Raw genomic sequence first — 19,612 nt, 5'->3', positions numbered from 1 at the left:
GTGGGGGGCGGCCGGGCCGGGCCAGGCCAAGGGCCGGCGGACGGCAGCAGGATGGGCTGCACCGTGAGCGCCGAGGACAAGGCGGCGGCCGAGCGCTCCAAGATGATCGACAAGAACCTGCGGGAGGACGGCGAGAAGGCGGCCCGGGAGGTGAAGTTGTTACTGTTAGGTGAGGCCGCGCCCCGTTTCCGGGGACACCCCACCCCATCCCCGGGAGGCTTTCGGCCACACAGGACTTGGGTCTTCAAAACTCTTAGGCCTAGTTGGTTGTGATCACCACCACCCCCCACCCTCAATCTCCCTTACCTGGGACTTGAACACCCCACGCCCAGTTTGACCGGGACTCCAAATGAGAGTGGGAAATGCATCAATTGGTGTTTAGATCTCCGAACCTGAATCCAGACTCCAGATCTTTAACTCATCCTACCTCCCAAACCCTCAAAGCTTAGACAGTAAGTAGTGTCCTCACACCAGCTACCCTTGTTTGACCAGCCATCCTTCCTAACCAGCTCCCCAGAACCTGCCTGCCACCCTTTCCTGCACTTTACCCAGTTCTGTAGAACCCCCTACCCTCAAAGCTCCACCTGTTCCCCGATTCCCATTGGGCATAAGCATCTATCCTCCTGGGGTCTCTTCCAGACCCCTCCTCACTCCCTTCTTTCCCCTTCTGTGCCCAATCCTTTACTCTGGGAACTATATCCTCTACCTGGGCCCTCTGACCACTCATATGGGCAACTGACCGCTCTTGAGCCTTCTTCTGCTGGAATCCCGTCAACACTTCTCTCTTCCTGGTCCCCAGATCCCTTTTCAGCAGACACAAAACGTTCTGATCCTTCTCCTCTACACCCATCTTCTCCCGCAGTTTGGTACTTCCCCAGATTCTGCACTCCCCTGCACCAGGTTGGTTGTGCTAGGAGAAGGTGAACCATGGGCTGGAAAGCCACCCAGACTAGTTGAGGCAGATTCTCCAAGGGTTTGGACTAATGCTTCACTGGTCATACTGGGAGGATTGGGAGGGGGGGGGGGCTCAAGTTCTCTGGGAAGTTCCACTCCTTGAAAATGTGTTTCCCAGTCTGGGCAGGTTGGGGGGGGGTGGGAGTCTGGGAAGTAGGAAGGAATGTGGAGTTTGGGGTTTTAATCAATTTCCAAGGCCAGAAGATGGTGGCTATTGGAGGGGTGGGGGGAAAGTGGAAGTGGAGAGACAAGCAGACATACTGCTGCCCCTGCAGCCGTTGGGCGGGCAGGCCTTAGGAGACGTGTTGAGCAGGGTGACTTTCCATAGCCAAGGTCTGAAAGGCCTGGGATGGAGCCTGGAAACGTCTGTGGGTGGGCCTGGTTGGGATCTTGGAGGAGCCCTGTGGAAAGGGGGATGGGAGGGGGTATTAAGCTGAATGTGAGGGGTGGGGAGGGGTGAGCTGGGGGTTGACCAGTGTGTGTTAGAGCATCCAAGCTGGCCTTGTGCAAAGTCGATGGGCCTGGTGTGGCTGTATTCAATCCATCCATCCATCCATCCATCCCTTCCGCCAAGAGCTGTGGAAGGCCGAGTTTGGGGAGGGGGTGTCTTCGGGTTGGGGGGTGGGGAAGATGGTAGGGAGGTCCTAGCCAGCAACGCAGTAGCAGTGTTGTAGGCTGGATAGTTTGTGTGTGGGGGTGTGGCCCCCTCAGCCCCAGAGCTGCATTCAGGCCTCCAGGCTGGGAGAAGGGGGGGGGGCTTTTATGCTGGGCCTGCGGCGGAGGAACAGCTTGTCTGGCCCCTTCTGGGGCCCATCTGTTGACTGTCCCAGAGGGTTGGGCCGGGGGGGGGGTGCACAGCCCCGGGAGGAGGTTTCAAAATGGCATCCGCGCTACTGCAGCCGCGGGGAGGAAGAGAAGGGGCGGGAAGGGGCGGCGGCCCAGCCTCCCTGGGCTGCTCTGCGTTGGGCGCTTGCCTCTTCCTGTCTCTGCTGCAGGCAGTGAGTGGGTGTCGACGCGGCGGAATGCCCGTCGCTGCTGGGCCTGGGGAGGGCACTTCCGGGATCGCTGCCACCCAGTGCCCAGCCTGGACGCCACTCTTGCCAGCCCCTGCCCAGGCTGATCGCAGTTCTGGGAGGAGGTAGGGGACTGGACCAGCAAGCCGTGGGACACAAGTACTTCTAACCTACACCCAAAACAGAGCTACCCCCCCATACATACTCGCCCCATCTCCACAGGCTTGCTTGCTCCTAGGAGCCTTGCTCAGTCTTGGGGTGGCCAGGTCAGGTGGGAAACTAGCAGCCGCCAGGTGATCGGGATCTGGCTCAGCATTTTCTAGGCCTAAGGAGCCTGTCTGAGCAGTCCGGACTTGGTGGGCTTTGCTTCTTCCTCTGTGAAACAGACTTCCTGGGTTGGGCCAGAGGAGTACCCAGGGTTAAGAATGGGGCAAACAGGAACTTCGTAGCGGTTCTCTTTGGGGGTGTTTTTTTGGGGGGAGGTGGTAGGGAATTAGACCCTAAGGAGATGTGCTGCCAGGGACTATACATTCTTAAGTTCTGCCTGAAATGGATGGTCCAGTCTGCAGGGACCAGTCTGTCATGGTGGCTCAGGAAGGTCGCCTCTCCAGCTTGAGCCATCCCTTCCTCATCCAGGAATAAGGTGGCGATGGAAGGCCAGCTGTGGCAGGTTCAGAATTCTCACATAGCGGGAGACTCTGTCCAAGCAACGGGACTCTGGCTGGGCAGGTGCCAACCTTCCCTCCCAGCCAGAACCACGCCTGCTGCCCTGCCCACACACCGGCTCCCTCCCCTCGCCAGCAGGCACAGTTACTGTCACCAGGGCAGAGGCAGATGTGGTGCAGACTGGCAAGAGTTTTGCCTGGCAGCTTGGTGACTGGAGCAGAGGAGGTGATAGCCTGTCTCAATCCTGGGGTATACCTCACCCTTCCATAGTTGAGCCTAACTGACCATGGAGGCCCAGTTGGAATTAGAAGGCCCTGGTAGACAACCTCACAGAGAAAAGAACAATTACTTCATGGCCCTGTGAAGGTGGTTAAGTTATGGGTACATCAGTTCTGTCATCCCCCTGGGAGTTTACATCTCTCTTTTTTTTTGCTAGTCACGAGGCTTGAACTCAGGGCCTGGGCATTGTCCCTGAGCTTCTTTTGCTCAAAGATAGCCAAAGATAGCATTCTACCACTTGAGCCACAGCTCCACTTCTGGCTTTTTCTGAGGAATCGAACCCAGGGCTTCATGCATGCTAGGCAAACACTCTACCACTGAGCCACATTCCCAGTCCATGCATCTTTTCTTTCATTGTTCTTTAATACTCAGCTGGGGGATCTCCTAACATTCTTCCTTGAGTTCCAACTAGCCTATCCTCTGGTTGCCAGTACTACTGATCTACCCCCCTCCCCTCCAACTTCAGATCATTGGCCTGGTCTTTCTCCCCAGAGAGTTGTGTGCCTCTTTCATTTCTGAGCCCAGCACAGAGCCTGGCCTCTGTTGGGTGCTTTTCCTCTGCTTGGTGAATGAAGGACATATCTATCAAATTTCTTTTATAGAGATCATTAAGCCACAGTTCAGCAGATGGCAGAAGCTCAGTGTTAGGGCCAAGGACCAGTACTAGAGGGACCCAGAGAGAAAAGTTCTTCAGCAGCGTTTCTTACCCATTGCATGCAGAATTCTTGCTGCAGCCTGGCACAACAGTGTGGGTGGGAACCATGAAATTATTGAACATACTCATGAGCAGGACATAGCCTCCAGGGAGAGATAATGTAATTTGGGGACTATTACTGCAGAGAGATGGGAGGTCTAGCCTGGAATCCTGGTTGGCTGGGCACTGGGGGGGATTCTAGTTAGAGCTATGAAGGGAGGTGTGTGTGTGTGTGTGTGTGTGTGTGTGTGTGTGTGTGTGTGTGTGTGTGTGTGTGTGTGTGTGTGTAAAATTCTGCAGTGCCAGGACTGAGCACTGAGGCAAAAGAACTTACTCAGCAAATACAGGAGATCTGTACACCCCAATCCTAAGACCCCCCCAGTAGATGTTTCCTGGCTTCAGGAAGGAGGTCCACCCTTCCTTGTACCTTGGGGTTCCACAGATCTAAGTTAGAACCCTCGTTGGAGTCCTTTCCCCATTTTCGGGGTCTGGGGTACCAGTCTGTCACAACAGGTTTTTAATGGTGGCAGTAATGATGAGTAAACTTTCTTCTGACTCTTGCAGGACTGAGGGTGTGGTAGGATGGGGTCTCCCCATCCTACAGAGTGCATTCAGTAACCCCCTCTCTTACCCTTGGACAGCTACAGCCAGGGTGGATTGAGGTATACCGTGCTGGGGCAAGGTGGGGTGACAGACTCCAAGGCAGGCCTCAATCCCCCCCAACCCCCTCCCACCTCAGCCCTCTCTTCCCTGCTGGAGCTCATTAACACTTGAATGGGGGGCAGGGTGGCTGGGGCCTCCAAGGCTCTTCCCACCCCTCCCCCAATCTGGGCGAGGCTTTGTTTGTCGGAGTGGTCTGGGGTAAAGCTCCCACGCTAGAGAGAATGGGTGGGGGAACCCCTCTGTCTTGTCTCTGCCCAGTCCTGGCAGGCTCAGCCTCTAACCTACCACCTAGCAAACCTGAGAAGAGCTACCTTGGGTGAGGATGGGAGTGAGACTTGAGACTAGGTTTCTTCCAGGGATACTCCTGGCCTAGGGGAGACCAAGTGATAGGGGAACACTCAGCTGGGAGTCCCCCGTGGGGGTGGGGAACTCCGGAAGGAGGGAATGAGCCGCTGCTAGGGACTGGAGTTCGAAGTCAAGCCAGCTCAGGGGCACCGGCTGTGGAGGCAGGCCCAGGGGGGGCTGGACCCCATCAGGAACCCCTTTGGGCACGGTTGTGTTGGCACTGGGCTGGCCCGAGTGGCAGGATGAACATTTATTGGCCCACTAAGTGTCAGGTTCCATCCTGTCCCAGTGAAATCCTTAGCTATGGTGGCATTTGGCTGTCCCTTGCCCTCCTTGATCTCAATCTTAGACCCTGTGTGTGTGTGTGTGTGTGTGTGTGTGTGTGTGTGTGTGCGCGTGCGCGCGCGCGCATTCACATGCCCCCAGGATTGGGGCTTGAACTCAGGGCCTAAGTGTACTGTCACTTTATATCATTGAGCTACACTTCCAAGCTTTACTTGGTGGTTAATTGGGAGAGAAGAGTCTTAAGGACTTTTCTGCCTGGATTCAAACACTGATCTTCAGATCTCAGCTTCCTGAGTAACTAGGGTTATAGCCTGGGCACTGTCCCTCAGCTCTTCAGCTCAAGGTGAGCGCTCTACCACTTGAGCCACAGCGCCACTTCTGCCTTTTTCTGCTTATGTGGTGCTGAGGAATAGAACCCAGGGCCTCATGCATGCGAGGCAAGCGCTCTGCCACTGAGCCCCTCTCAGACTTGTTTCCAAAAGAGCCAGTTCACCTAGCTAGAACTGGATGGTGGAGGAATCTTTGTCTACCCAAGCTCTTAGCCCATGAGGGACTCTTCCTCCTAACTCCCAGCAGCCAGCCACCCTTCCAATAGAAGATAAGCCTCCCCTTGGTGCTAGAGGCTGGGGTGGTGGTCTGGTCAGGCCCAGTCCTGATAGTTTATTTCACCTTGTGCTGAACCTTCCTACCTAAAAGACACGAGTAGAGGGGGATTCTAGGGCCAGGCTACAGCAGATAGGCCCTGCCTAAGAATTCTGAATTCTGTGCCCTCGGGAAGGGAAGGCAGAGGAGATTCGATCCTGCGTTGTTGGGTAGTTACCTGGTGTTGGCTGGCTGCAGCTGTCTCTGCTACAGGTGCAGGGCAGAGCCCGCCCTGCCCAGGGCCCCACCCAGCCCCTCTAGCCTGGAGCTCTTGTTGTCACTAAACCTCAACCCCACCCTTAACCCTGCTGCTGTCACTTCTCGGTGGTGAGAGAGGAATGATCTTCCTGGAATAAGCATATATTGCCAGGCTGGTAGCCTTCTAAGTTGGCTTCCAAGGGCAGGAAAGGAGGGCCAAGCTCGTTTGAGGAAAGGCCTTCAAGGTGGGATCTTGGGAGGCTGGTTGGAGAGAGGGGTGGCCTTGTGGCTTGGAGGGGACCCCAGGCCTGCTACCGTCTCACAGTGTGCAGAAAGGATAGTAGCAGCGCACCTACTATGTGCAGGCTGGGAGTGAAGGCCAGAAGTCTGCAGAGCAGGGCCTCTCAGGGAAGTGGTGTCCACATCAGAGGAAAAGGAGGAAGCAGCTGGGGAGGAGGAGCCCCAAAAGAGGAAGAGGCCAGAGGGCTGCTGCGTGTTCATGTGGAGGTGTGAACCACCCTGCTTGCCCAGGGCTTTGCCTACCAGGAGTCCGAGGAGGCCTATACCTACCTGCCCATGCTTCTCTCTGTGGACCACTGTACTGGCCATCACTGTTCTGGAGACAATCCAAGGGAACTCTGTCCTCTTGGTCCCAGCAACTGCTGGGCCTGTGCGCCAGAGAAAGTGGCGCTGCTGAGGATTCCAGACCCCTCCTTTGGCCACAGGAAGTGGTGGCTGGGAGAGGGACGCCCGTGGGAGGGCTAGCAGGAAGGCAGAAGGCTGCTCTTAGATTCCCGAGCGGCCATTGCCCTCCGAAGCCGGAAGGCTAGCCACAGGCCGGGATGAATGCCTGGAAATGGAGCAGAAGCTCGGGATTAGCTCACTCTGGGTTTCCCCTACTCTATAACCATCTTGGACCTGTGGTGCCTTCGCTGGGCCTCAGTTTCCCTTTGGGGGATAACAGCAGCTACTTCGGATTGAGCCTTGTCTGGGGCTCTTTTTATTCCTCTGTACTGAGGTGTGTACAGAGTCTGGAAGTGAGCCACACCTCCAAATCCCATAGTTTACCAATAAATGGAGGTGGCTAGGACATAACTGGGCACCTGCTCCAACCACCATAACCCCTGGGGAACCTGTACCCAGTGCTCAGGGATTAGTCACTCAAGATGATGGGCAAATGGTATTTGGCCGTGGCAAATGGGGTGGGTGCATATGTACTCTGTATGCTAGGATCCTTGAATCAGAGCAGTTGACTTAAACTCTTCTTGCTCTGGAGGGTGGCACCTGGACTGTGAAATTGTGTTTCCTGCCTGGGCTGGCTTTGAACCATGATCCTCAGAATCTCAGCCTGAGTAGCTAGGATCACAGGCATAACCATTGGCACCCGGCTTACATGAAATCTTGGTTGCTCAAAACCAGAAATCTGCCAGCTAGCTGTGACCTTATCTGCTTGGAGCTGCCCAGTTTTGACTTCCCTCCACCCAGCCCATACCCTTCTCAGTAATGCTCATCCATTTCAGTGTCATTCTCTTACTCCTACCACAACCCCACTCTCCTCAGACTGTGCCTTAAGACAGCTGAGAGGCAGCCCACTTGGTGGGGGCCCAGGGCGGGGAGTTTGGCCAGGTGAGAGGAGGAGGAAGATGTTCCTGAAGGACTCTAGCCCTGGGCAATCGCTCAGTGGTGGCACCAATATGGTTCTGTGGTCATGGCGTGGGCTGGTGACAGCTTGATCTGGTTCCTCATTGTTCTCGGCTTCTAAATCTGAGTCTTATGACTGATAGGGGGTTTGCCCTTATCCTTGGAGGGTTCTAGAAGTTCTCTGTGTTCTCAGGCTGGACCCTCTGGAGGTAAGGTTCGGTAAGGTTCAGAAATGTCTTAAGTAGAAGCACCCAAGCCTCTGGGCCATGGGGCCAGACAGAAAACAGAGAGGGCAACTGTCTTTGTGGTCATCCCAGAAAGTCCAATCCCCCTCCTCCCTTCCCTCCCCTCCCCCTCACTGTATGACCTCGGGCTGTCCTCTTCCCTGTCTGTGCCTAGCGCTAGGACCTTTGATGTCATGGTTCTTAACCTTTATCTTGTGGCCTGTGGATGACATGTTTAGCTGCTGGCCTCTATTGGGCTCCAGGGCACTTTGGGGTGAGTGTGAAAGAGCCGAGGAAAACTGCTGCTCAGGGCATTCCTGTGGGGTTGGCATTTCACAGGTGGGGATACTGAGGCCCCGGGTCCCAGCACCTCACCCCGGGTCCACTGAAATGAGTCAGAAGCAGCAGCCATTGAGATATCTTGAGAACAGCTCAAGGATTCCTTAAATGGAGATGTCTCCAGGGCTGGTGGCACATGCCTGTAATCCTAGCTACTCAGGAAGCTGAGCTCTGAGGATCACAGTTCAAAGCTTGCCAGGAAGGGTAGCCATTGAGGCTCAATTCTCTAGTTAATCACCAGGAAAGCCAGAAGTGGAGATGTAGCTAGCCTTGAGCGGAAAAGACTAAGGGCCAGTACCTAGGCCCTGAGTTGAAGCCCCAGTCCCAGGGTGCGCATGCTCACACACACAATCTCTAGGAAGAGAGATGTGCCCAAAATGGCCTGGCTTCTTGCGTGTGATCTGGGCTTTATCACATCTGGATCCTACAGAGGGTAAAACTTGCCAGCCCAAGGGGCTAAGGATGAATGAGACTCTGGCCAGCCTTCCTTTCCTCTCTGTACAATGGGCAGGGCTTGTAGAAGGAGACTGCCTTACCCCTGGCTCGCGTCTGTGTGTCTGAACAGAGACAGGGTCTTGCTTTGCTTGTTGGTGCTTCCTTATAGACATGAGGAGCCCGGCAGCTGCCGGCAGAGGTGGCATCAGGAACCAAAAAGGGGGCACAGGTTTTGCTGGGGCTTCTAATGAAAAGCCAGGCTACGGGCATGTGGGGGGAAATGTTGCAGGATCCAGCTGCCCAGAGCTGCAGACCCGTGGGGACCCCCCCTTGGAGGGAGTGAAGGGGGGCCACAAAAGAACAGCACCTGGAGGAAGGAAGAAAGGCCAGGGGCGGGGCTTCGAGGGCCTTTGTCTAGCTGGGCCTCCCCCCCCCCACCTCTCTCCCATTCCCATTGTTCCTGTGTGTTGGGGGGACTCTGCTGCTGCTTGTGGGGGCTTCCCTGGGAGGAGGTGGTGGGTGAGGGTCCAGGCACCTCCTCCAGCTACCCCCTACCCCAGCTGCTTTTCTGAAACAAACAAAACACCCCCCCCCACACACACACTCCCTAGCCCCCACCTTCCTCCTCTTGTCTCTGGCTGCGGAGCTCCCCCTAGCGGTGGTTGAGGCCTAGAACCCTGGGGCTTGGGGCAGGAACCCAGGGCTGGGCTGGAGATGTGGCATTTTCCTAGGGTGACAGTAAGAGGCTGGTGTCTAGGACCCACCCTCCTCTCTCCCCCCCCCCCCACAAGCCCCACTCTGCTTGCGGCAGCGCAGGCACGCCTGGTGTTGTGGATTGGAGCTGGGCTCCTGCCCAAGTCTACCCTGTGGTCCCAGCCACTGCTGCTTATGAGAAGCTCTGCCTTCAGGCTGCCACATCAGCTGGCGGTTCTCTCCTTAGCTCATGTGTTCTAAGGGAGCCCACCGACTAGGGAACTGCCTCCCCGTCCAGGAAGGCCTCTCCTCAGCCTGCCTAGCTTTCTGAATTGGACGGCCAGGGTAAGTGGTGAAGCATCTAGACAAAGACACCCCAGTGTGACCAAGTGCCCAGTGCATCGAAGAGACAGGACACACTGAGAACACAAAGCCACCAAACACAGTGTGGGTTTGACTCTTGTCCCAGGTTATCCAAAGTCTCAGCGGGGACCCCCCCCACTTGTTCTGAACTAGCCTGTTTGCCAACTGTTAATTGGTCATCGCTCTTCATCCAAAAGCTGCTCTCCTTCAAATGAGATGGTCTTTGAGGGGGCCTAAGAGATTTGGGGGGGTAATCTGTATTCTTCCAAAGGGTACAGAAATGGGGCTAGCTTTTATCTGAACACTGTGTGTGTCAGGCACAGGGAGAAGAGCTTGCGAGACAGACACAATGGGTTGTTTCATTTCATAGATGAGATCAGAGAACGAGATCACAGTTTAAAGACTGCTTGGCCAGGAACGTTTGTGTGACTCTAACCTCCAATTAACTACCAAAACAGTGCCCAGGCCCTGAGTTCAAGCCCCAGTACACACACACACACACACACACACACACACACACACACGTCGGCCTCACCAGGCAGGTACGGCGGTACAATCTCCCTTTCCCCCTCCGTTTCCTCCTCTGTAGGGGCTTAGCACCCTGGAGTCGAAGCAGATGTTTTTACTTCAGGCAACCACTGTGATTACCGCTCACCTATCGTGGGCCCAGCAGCTGCCCCAACCAGGCAGAGGCTACAGAAATACCTTCCTTGTTGAGAAGAGCTGCGGCCCAGTGGGAAAGGCAAGGGACCCTAGAGAACTTCTGCAGGCCCTGTAATCTCACCCAGCTGGGGAATGGAGCCTCCACGGGCGGGCAGGGAGGGGCTGAGCGCCTTCGCTCAGAACCTCTGTGAGCAATCGGGAGTCATGTGGGGAAGCCTTTTCCTGAGGCTGAGGGGTCTGAGTGCCTGCAATCTCTAAGGGGGAGGGGCACACTTGAGGTCAGATGCCCATTTATCTGATTAGAGGGGATACCTCATCTCCCACCTCGGAGCTCCCAGAGCACAGGGCCTGTGGGCAGCCTGAGCCAGGGTCTTGGCCCCACCCTTTCCAACTGGATGTCCTGTGGTGGCCCCACCCACTCACTGACTGGCCCCTTCTCTGACTGTGTCTCCAGGTCCCCCTGCTTCCTGCCTGTGGGCCAGCACCACGCCCTTGTCCCGCCTCTCACTACTTCCCTCTTGAGTCAGTGCTTCTAGAAGGACAAAGGGGACCACCCTGAATCCCAGGGATTGAGGCTGTTTTGTCCACCTGCCCAAAGGAGTTCTGTTGACATTGACCCTGGCGGAAGGCTGTCCTTGGAGCTCAGAATTTTAGAGGCCTTTGGAAGGGAAACTGAGGCTTGAGACCCACACCGAAGTAGGCCCTGAGCTGGCTGAGGCAGGGAGCCTGTATTCTTTTTTGGTCAGTCGTGGGGCTTGAACTTTGGGCGCTGTCTCTGCACTCTTCAGCTCAAGGCTAGCATGCTAGCACTCTACCACTCGAGCCACAGCGCCACTTCCAGTTTTCTAGTTGTTTATTGGGGGTAAGAGTCTCATGGACTTTTCCTGACTGGGCTGGCTTTGAACCATGATCCTCAGATCTCCGCCTCCTGATTAGCTAGGATGACAGGCGTGGGCCACTGGCGCCTGGCTAGGGAGCCTTTATTCTTGGGCCCAGTCCAGGTGCCATACTTTCTTGCTGTCTGCCATCTCTAGGAAAAGCAGATGCAAGCTAGGAAAAGCAGATGCAAAGCAAGTTTGAATTGCATCCTGTCACGAGGCTGGGTTACAAGTGACCCACACCCATCCACTCGACCCACAGTGGCCAGGTGGAAAAACTGACACCTGGTTCTTCTTCTGCTCTACGATCTGCATCTTTTCCTCCTGTTTTGTGAGAGCAAGTGGAAAGGTGAGCCAAGGGGCCACTGCAACAGTTTTGAGGCACGGAGGACATGGGCTTCTGTGGTTGGGCAGTACCTCTAGGCTTTCTAGGCCCTTACCAAATGTCAGTCTGTGGGGTGCGAGCGATTCTGGAGCCTCAGCCATCTTCAGCCCAGTAGTGGGAAGATATTACCATCTGAACACAACCGATGCTTAGGCGAGAATGCTAAGTCTGGTACCTCTAGAGCCCAAAGTTGAAGCCATGAGAATTGTTACCCCGCCGCCACTTCCCCAGGCTGCCCAAAGTCTTCATGTTTGTGCTACCTCTTACCCCTACTATCATTTTTTATTTTATTTTTTTATGGTTCTGGGGATTGAACTCTTTTGTCTTGAGATTGAGTCTCATACTAACTTTACCTGGCTGGCCTCAAACTCTCAATCCTCCTCCTCCTGCCTCCTGAGTGGCTGGAATTTGTTATTTTAAACCCCAGCCAGGTGCCAGTGGCTCACACCTGTAATCCTAGCCACTCACGAGGCTGAGATCTGAGGATTGAAGTTCAAAGCCAGTCCAGGCAGAAAAGCTGGAATTAACCACCAGAAAAGCTGGAAGTGGAGCTGTGGCTCAAGTGCTAGAGTGCCAGCCTTAACCAGAGAAGTTCAAGGACAGTACCCAGGCCCAGAGGTCTATCCCCGGGCCTGGCACCAAGGAAAAAAGTGTGGGTTAGTTGTGGTATGTTTCCTTGATCAGCATGGCCCTGCTGACTATTTCTGGTAGCTCGACTGCACACACCAGCCCAGGGACACCACCATCTCGTAGTACCCTGAGAGCTGGTAGCAGATCTCCTGAGATCTAGCGCCTGAGCTACTGATGGCTTACCTATAGTACCTGCTGGGCCTATCCCTGACCCCTGTGCCCTTTCTTCCAGGTGCTGGGGAGTCTGGGAAGAGCACCATTGTCAAGCAGATGAAGTAAGTGCTGCATTTTTGGCAACCCCAAACTTAAGATTCTGCACTTTTGATCTTCGGGCCGGTACTGTATTCCAGCAGAGGCCCAGCCTGGCTTCACCAGGCTTAGGCTTCCTCCTAGCCACTCATCTTGCCATAGGTCCCAGGGGGTTGGGGATGGGTATCTCCCTCTGAAGTAGGTCCCCCTGCAGCCCCAGGAAAGCCATGAGGGCTTCCTAGACACCCCCCCCATCCCCCAACTCTTTTACCCCTGGTTGCCAGGATCATCCACGAGGATGGCTACTCAGAGGAGGAATGCCGTCAGTACCGGGCAGTTGTCTACAGCAACACCATCCAGTCCATCATGGCCATTGTCAAGGCCATGGGTAACCTGCAGATAGACTTTGCCGACCCCCACCGTGCGGTATGTGAACCACCCCCTATACCCCCCGCCCCCATCCTATCTCCTAAAAGTGTACAGGGCAAATGTCCTGGGGAGAACTTGAGTATGCCCCAACCGGAGCCCCCTACCCCAGAGGATCTCCTGAGTCTGACGGCAGGGGTGGCAGTGCATAGCTTCAACTGATTCACACCACCCCCCACTGCCCAGGACGATGCCAGGCAGCTGTTTGCGTTGTCTTGTGCTGCTGAGGAGCAGGGAATGCTTCCTGAGGACCTGTCTGGTGTCATCCGAAGGCTCTGGGCCGACCACGGTGTGCAGGCCTGCTTTGGCCGCTCTCGGGAGTACCAGCTCAATGACTCGGCCGCTTAGTGAGTACCCAGGGAAGTGGAGGCGCTGGGCAGGGGATGAGTACCCACCGGGGCTTTGGTGGTTGGTGGAGAGGGGTAGGCTGGGTTGGCATGGTGCTAAAAAGCCAGGAGGAGCCCTGCGCTGGGGCTCAAGCTTGTGATGAATCCTAGCTACTCAGGAGGCTGAGATCTGAAGATTGCAGGTCAAAAGCCAGCCCAGGGATGGAAAGTCTGTCTGTGAAGCTCTTATCTCCAATTAACCAACCAAAAAAAAAAAATCTAAAATGGAGCTGTGGCTCAAGTAGTAGAGCACTAACGTTGAGCACAAAAGCTCAGTGCCCCTGAGTTCAAGCCCCATGACTGGCAAGTTAAAAAGCCAGGAGGATGACAGCCATCCTGGCTTCTTCTAGGCTTTATCTGTCGCTTTATCTGTTTTCACACAATGGTCCTTAAGAACGTTTGCTACCACTGTGTATCAGGCCCTGTGCAAGGCTTCAAGGACAGACTGATAAGTAGAACAGACAAGTCGCTGAGCAGGGACAGCAGGGGTTGGCATATTCCTCCCTCTGGGGGAGGCCCAGAGGCTCTGAACAGGAGCTAGTCAGGGGAAGCCTGGGAAAGGAATCTAAGCAAGGGCAGGGCAGGTACAAACCCCAGGGCTGTACTTGAGAGCACAGGGATTTAGGCTGGCTGCCAAGGGGCCTACGAAGGGGGAAGAAGTTGTCTTGGAGATGACAGATGTGTGTAGAGGCTGGAGCCTGGACCTCACCCTTTTTAGTCCCAGGTGGAGACTAGGAATCATGGCAAGGGATGGGAGATGGGGAAGGGGAAATCCCAGGAGTCCTAAATGTATTACAGCCCTGGACTCTTTGGGCCCAGTCCTTCGCTGCCATGTATCCATCCAGTGGGGACAGAATAGACAGGTCCTAGGAGACATTGTCGGTCGTGGGGCCTGAACTCTGGGCCTGGGCACTGTCCCTCAGCTCTTTAGCTCAAGGCGAGCGCTCTACCACTTGAGCCATAGTACCACTTCCGGCTTTCTCTGCTGATGCGGTGCTGAGGAATGGAACCCAGGGACTCATGCGTGCAAGGCAAGCACTTCTATCACCGAGCCACCTTCCCAGCCCCCAGTCCTGTTCTTTTAGATGGGTTTATGCCTTGGCATAAACCACCAGAGATGAGGTGTGAATTGGAGCCCCAGAAGGAATAGGGACACACTAACCCTCTTTCCAGGGGTTCTCCAAAGACCGCAGGAGGTCCCAAGGACAATATCATTACTCTTGATGGAGGGAAAGGTTGGCACAGAACCCACCATGAAGCCTCCAGGTTAGGGACTGCCGGTAGGGGGCAGGTCACAGGCAGTGCGTCATGGTCCCCCATGGCCCTTCCTGTTTTTCTGTTCTGTCCCTGTGTCTCTGAGATCATTTCCCCCTGGCCTGGATTAGTCTAGCCACGGGCCCTAGCAGCCCTGCTACAGGAGCAAGGCACCAGTAGAGGGTTTAGACTCAGTGCTGTAAGGCTATCAAGGCAGGCAGCTAGCTGGGTTGGTCCCTGGGCCCTACAGGGGTAGACTTCATACTAATTAAGGAAGCTGGTAATGAGGAGCCCCTGGGATCTCTACTGAATAGGTGCCCCCGAGGAACACAAATTTTATTGGGTGCTGGGCAAAAAGCCCACAGGCCTAGCAGGTTCCAACATGTCTAGCTCCCTATTGAGGGCTGCTCTGTGGCAGGTACCATAATTGCTCTATTAGCATCCTTGAACCTCTCCCTGAAGGACTAATTTGCCCCCTCCCACTCCCTTCACCTGTAGCTCCAACACCTTGGATCCTGTCCCAAAGCAGGCCTAACTCAGACTCAGTACTGGGGCCCCAGGGCCACATTCAATTCCAGTCCCATCCCACTGTGGGAAACAGGGGGCTCTGAGCCCAGGTTTCATCAGCTCAGCAGTGAATGTGAAGTAGACAAGGATTAAAGAAGAGCAAGCTTGGGGCTGGGAAGGTGGCTCAGTGGTAGAGTGCTTGCCTTGCATGCATGAGGCCCTGGGTTCCATTCCTCAGCACCACATAAGCAGAAAAAGCTGGAAGTGGCACTGTGGCTCAAGTGGCAGAGCACTAGCCTTGAGCTGAAGAGTTGAGGGACAGTGCCCAAGCCCAGAGTTCAGGCCCCATGAACAACTAAAAAAAAAAAAAGTAGAAGAGCAAGCTGGGCATCAATGGCTCACACCTGTACTCCTAGCTGCTCAGGAAGCTGAGATCTGAGGATCACAGTTCAAAGCCAACCCAGGCAGGAATGTCCATGAGACCCTTATCTCCAATTACCTACCAAAAAAAGCCAGAAATGATGCTGTGGCTCAAAGTGGTAGAGCATTAGACTTGAGCACAGAAGCTCAGGGACAGCACCCAGGTCTTGAGTTCAAGCCCCAGGACTGGCACGAGGAAAAATAAAGAAGGGAGAGTTTTTCCTGAGAAGTACGGGGGGCGGGGGTGGGGGGAGATACGTCTTCCTGCTGGCCCAAGAAACAAGGAATAAGGTTCCTTATATTCTCCCTAACCCTCCCTCCATTTCCTCCCCTCCCCTCCCCCAGCTACCTGAATGACCTGGAACGCATCGCACAGAGTGACTACATCCCCACACAACAGGATGTGCTGCGGACCCGCGTGAAGACCACGGGCATTGTGGAAACACATTTCACCTTCAAGGACCTCCACTTCAAGTGAGCAGGCCTGTGGTGCGGGCGGGGGCAAGCTTATCAGGGGACTAGTAGCAATCTCAGCCTCACTCTAAAGTTCTTCAAGGCTGTGTTTTGGGAAAATAGGTCTCTCGCCATCCAATATAATAGGGTCACCACCTGCCAGCTGTTCAGAGTGAGTGACTCCTACTGGTCAGTCATCTGTCTTCTTCCTGCCAGCCTGTGAAGTAGAGAGAGAAGTCTCCCCTTGGAGCTAAGGCGCCCGCCCCTGTGTCCACAGGATGTTTGATGTAGGTGGTCAGAGGTCTGAGCGGAAGAAGTGGATCCACTGCTTTGAAGGTGTCACAGCCATCATCTTCTGCGTAGCCTTGAGCGCCTATGACCTCGTGCTGGCCGAGGATGAGGAGATGGTGAGCAGCTGGGAAAACACTGGAGGTGGGGGCGAGGACACCCCACATGGTGGCCGTCACTGACCTCACTGTCCCGCTCCCAGAACCGCATGCATGAGAGCATGAAGCTGTTTGACAGCATCTGCAACAACAAGTGGTTCACGGACACGTCCATCATCCTGTTCCTCAATAAGAAGGATCTGTTTGAGGAGAAGATCACACACAGCCCGTTGACCATCTGCTTCCCTGAGTATACAGGTGAGAGAGCTTGTAGGGAACCACCTAGTAGAGCTAGTAAAGACCAGGCGGCCCGTGGGCGCCCCCTCTGGACAAAAGGGAAACTACAGGTGTGGCTTAGTGATGGAGCGCTTGCCTAGCATTCAGGAAGCCCTGAGTTTGATTCCTCAGTACCACATAAATAGAAAAAGCCGGAAGTGCTGTGGCTCAAGTAGTACAGTGCTATCTTTGAGCCAAAGCAGCTCAGGAACAGTGCCCAGGCCCTGAGTTCAAGCCCCAGGACTGGCAAAAAGAAAGGTCTCATATTTTCCTGCCTGGGCTGACAGCTTCAAACCATGATCCTCAGATCTCAGCCTTCTGAGTAGCTAGGAATTACAGGTGTGAGCCACCGACACCTGGCTCCTGTTTTTTTCTTTTTTGCCCTATTTGTGGACATTCAACTCAGGGCCTGGGCACTGTCCCTGAACTCTTGCTCAGGCCTAGTACTCTACCACTTCACAGCACTTCTGGTTTTCTGGTTAATTGGAGATGAGTCTCATGGACTTTCCTGCCTGGGTTGGCTTGGAACTATGATCCTCAGATCTCAGCCTCCCGAGTAGCTAGGATTACAGGCGTGAGCCTCTGGTGCCTGGCCATACTATGTTCTTACTCAAAATAGAACCATTGGATGTCGTACTTGACACGCTCAGGCATGCACGTGCACTTACATGATTATGCTGTACATTGAGGGAAGGGCTGCCTGCCACACACACTCAGGACCTGTGTTCACCAGTGTGTCTCTCTCAGGGGCCAACAAATATGACGAGGCAGCCAGCTACATCCAGAGCAAGTTTGAGGACCTGAATAAGCGTAAAGATACCAAGGAAATCTACACGCACTTCACGTGCGCCACCGACACCAAGAACGTGCAGTTTGTGTTTGATGCTGTCACTGATGTCATCATCAAGAACAACCTGAAGGACTGCGGCCTCTTCTGAGGGGTAGCAGGCCTGGCAGGATGGTAAGCCCGGGGTTGACGGGGCCGGGGGGGGGGGAGGGTGCAGGGGAAGGGGGGAATGGGTAAGGCAAGGAACTGGGCAGAACAAAAATGAGCCCTTGAGCCCAGAGAGGGGATGGGAGGTGGAAGTCTGGGGGTGGGAGGATGGGTACTCAGAGACCAGAGGACAAGGGAGGGAGCAAAGTGTTGATTCAGGTCAGCTGATTGGGGTAGAGGGCACTGTGGAGATGGCACAGGGTGGCCTGGCCCAGTGATCCAGACAGAAGAGTCTGGCTTTCTCCTACACAGATCTAGAAAATTCCTTCCTTCCTACCATGTTATTGACCTAGCTTAACGAAGCTGTGTGATAGGACCCCAGTTAACTGCTGGGCACTGTGACTAGTCTGCAATGGCCCTCTGTCCCTCAGACCCATCAAGAGGGTCCCCAGCCCAGCCTGGTCCTGTGGCCCTGGTGAGGTAGAAGGACTCTGCCATTGTCACCAATCACACACACACACACACACTAACCCAGCAAACCAGCTTCTGTGTGCCTGGTAATGAGCAAGTAAGAGAAATGACTTGGTCCAGGCAGATGATAGGAGATGATAGGAATAGCCCTACACTAGAAATCTCCTGACCCATGCCATAATTGTCACCCCACCTCCAGGGCCACCGCTGACTCTGCTCCCCCTGTCCCCCTGAGGAAGATGGGGGCAAGAAGACCACATTCCCCTGCCTGTGCCCTGGCCGCTTCTTCCCCTCTTTCCTCTCTCTCTCTGTTCTCAGCTCCTTTGTCCCCCCTCCCTTAGCTTCAGACGTGAAGGAGGGGCTGCCATAGGCCTCCCTGTTTGAAGCCCATCCTTATCTGCGGTGTTGGGGAGTGGCCATGGTACCCCTTTTTCCTGGGCATCTGTTCTGGTTTTCTGACCATTGTTTTTATTCTGTGGGGGTGGGGTGGGGGAGCACATGCAGAGTCTCCCAAGGCCCATGTCTGGAGGGGCACCCACTTCTCCAGCCTGGACCCCTGGCTTTGCCCAACACCAGCCCTGACTCAGCCCAAGTCCAAATGTTTACAGGGAGCCTCCTGCCCGTCCCATCCCCTACCGCTCGGAGGCCCCAAAGGAAAACAAAGCACAAGAAGCGTAAGACACCACCGTTCCTGGAGACCACAGTCCACTTGCTCATTCATTCTCGTAGCTTTTTAAAAAAAAAAAAACACAAAACACAAAAACAAAATGGAAAAAAAAAAGAAAAAAAGAAAAAGAAAAAAAAAGAAAGTAAAAGAGGAGAAAAAAGCAAACTGCAAACCTAGAAAACTTTTTAGAGACAAACCTATTTAAAACTATCAGATCCTTACCAGCACCCACCCCAAAGCCCCTTCCAGTGATTCCGTGCCTTGAGTGTGTCTGCGTGTTTACACCCATCCTTCCGCTGGCCGTCCCTCCTATGCGGGTGGCCCCCTGCCCTGCCCTCCACGGATTTGGGTTCCAAGGGCTGTTCCAGACAACTGCCAATGTCACTGAGGCCCCTGCCCTGTGGCCCTGGGCCCAGGCTCCATTAACCTAAATGTAGCTCCTTAGCGCTAACCTAGGAACCACCGCTGCCTGCAGAGGGGCTAGGCCCCTCAAGCCCTCCTCCCAGGCCCGGGTCCTTCAGCATTGAACACTTCCTTGCTTTTTTTCACATGTTTTATGGAATTGTTCACATGGTTTGAAATAATAAAATGTAGAAAGAAAAAAAAAACTGTTGGGTATTCAATCCCAAGGGCCAATACTAAAGCTGAGTTCTACACAGTGGTAGTAGTAGGCTAGACTTCAGCCCCCTACCTTCTTTTTGCTGTTTAATTGGAGATTAGCCACAGACTTCTTGCCTGGGCTGGATTGGAACCAAAAGTCTCAGATCACAGCATGTTCTGAGTAATAGGATTACAGACATTTGCTACCAGTCCTTTTTTTTTTGGTCAGTTGTGGGTCTTGAACTCAGGGCCTGGGCACTGTCCCTGAGCTCTTCAGCTCAAGCTGAGTGCTCTACCACTTGAGTACCACCTCCGGTTTTCTGGTGGTTTATTGGAGGTAAAGAGTCTCACAGATTTTCCTGCCCTGGCTGGCTTTGAACCATGAACCTCAGATCTCAGCCTCCTGAGGAGCTAGGATGACAGGTCTGAGCCACTGGCACCAGGCTCCTGGGCTGACTCTTCTATGCATGCTGGGAATAAGGTTGTGTCCAATCAGCCTCTAGTTGCCTAGATATGAAAGTCCAGACATAGTGTGAGGTGTCGAGGCCACATGGCCAGGTGAGGTGCATCAGGCCCTGCCATCTTTTTTTTTT

General features: G+C 54.5%; 1 protein-coding gene across 1 annotated transcript; it reads left to right on the top strand.

Moving 5' to 3' along the window:
• The first annotated feature begins 6 nt into the window (after positions 1 to 6).
• Gnai2 (guanine nucleotide binding protein (G protein), alpha inhibiting activity polypeptide 2) lies at positions 7 to 18,515 on the top strand. Its single transcript, XM_013028144.1, has 9 exons — positions 7 to 169; positions 12,223 to 12,265; positions 12,524 to 12,665; positions 12,852 to 13,012; positions 15,578 to 15,706; positions 15,963 to 16,092; positions 16,176 to 16,329; positions 17,095 to 17,308; positions 17,952 to 18,515. Exons 1-8 carry the CDS (start codon positions 52 to 54, stop codon positions 17,283 to 17,285), a joined length of 1,068 nt encoding a protein of 355 aa, XP_012883598.1. The 5' UTR covers positions 7 to 51; the 3' UTR covers positions 17,286 to 17,308; positions 17,952 to 18,515.
• Positions 18,516 to 19,612: the final 1,097 nt, after the last annotated feature.

The sequence above is a fragment of the Dipodomys ordii genome, unplaced genomic scaffold (assembly GCF_000151885.1).
Source record: "Dipodomys ordii isolate 6190 unplaced genomic scaffold, Dord_2.0 Scaffold107, whole genome shotgun sequence".
Taxonomy (NCBI): Eukaryota; Metazoa; Chordata; class Mammalia; order Rodentia; family Heteromyidae; genus Dipodomys; species Dipodomys ordii.
This window is presented reverse-complemented; position numbering and strand designations above follow the sequence as displayed.

Coding starts and splice junctions, on each gene's coding strand:
- Gnai2 (XM_013028144.1), top strand. CDS start 52: ATGGGCTGCACCGTGAGCGCCGAGGACAAGGCGGCGGCCGAGCGCTCC. Junction 170..12,222: donor GGTGAAGTTGTTACTGTTAG/GTGAGGCCGCGC, acceptor CCTTTCTTCCAG/GTGCTGGGGAGTCTGGGAAG. Junction 16,093..16,175: donor TGGCCGAGGATGAGGAGATG/GTGAGCAGCTGG, acceptor TCCCGCTCCCAG/AACCGCATGCATGAGAGCAT.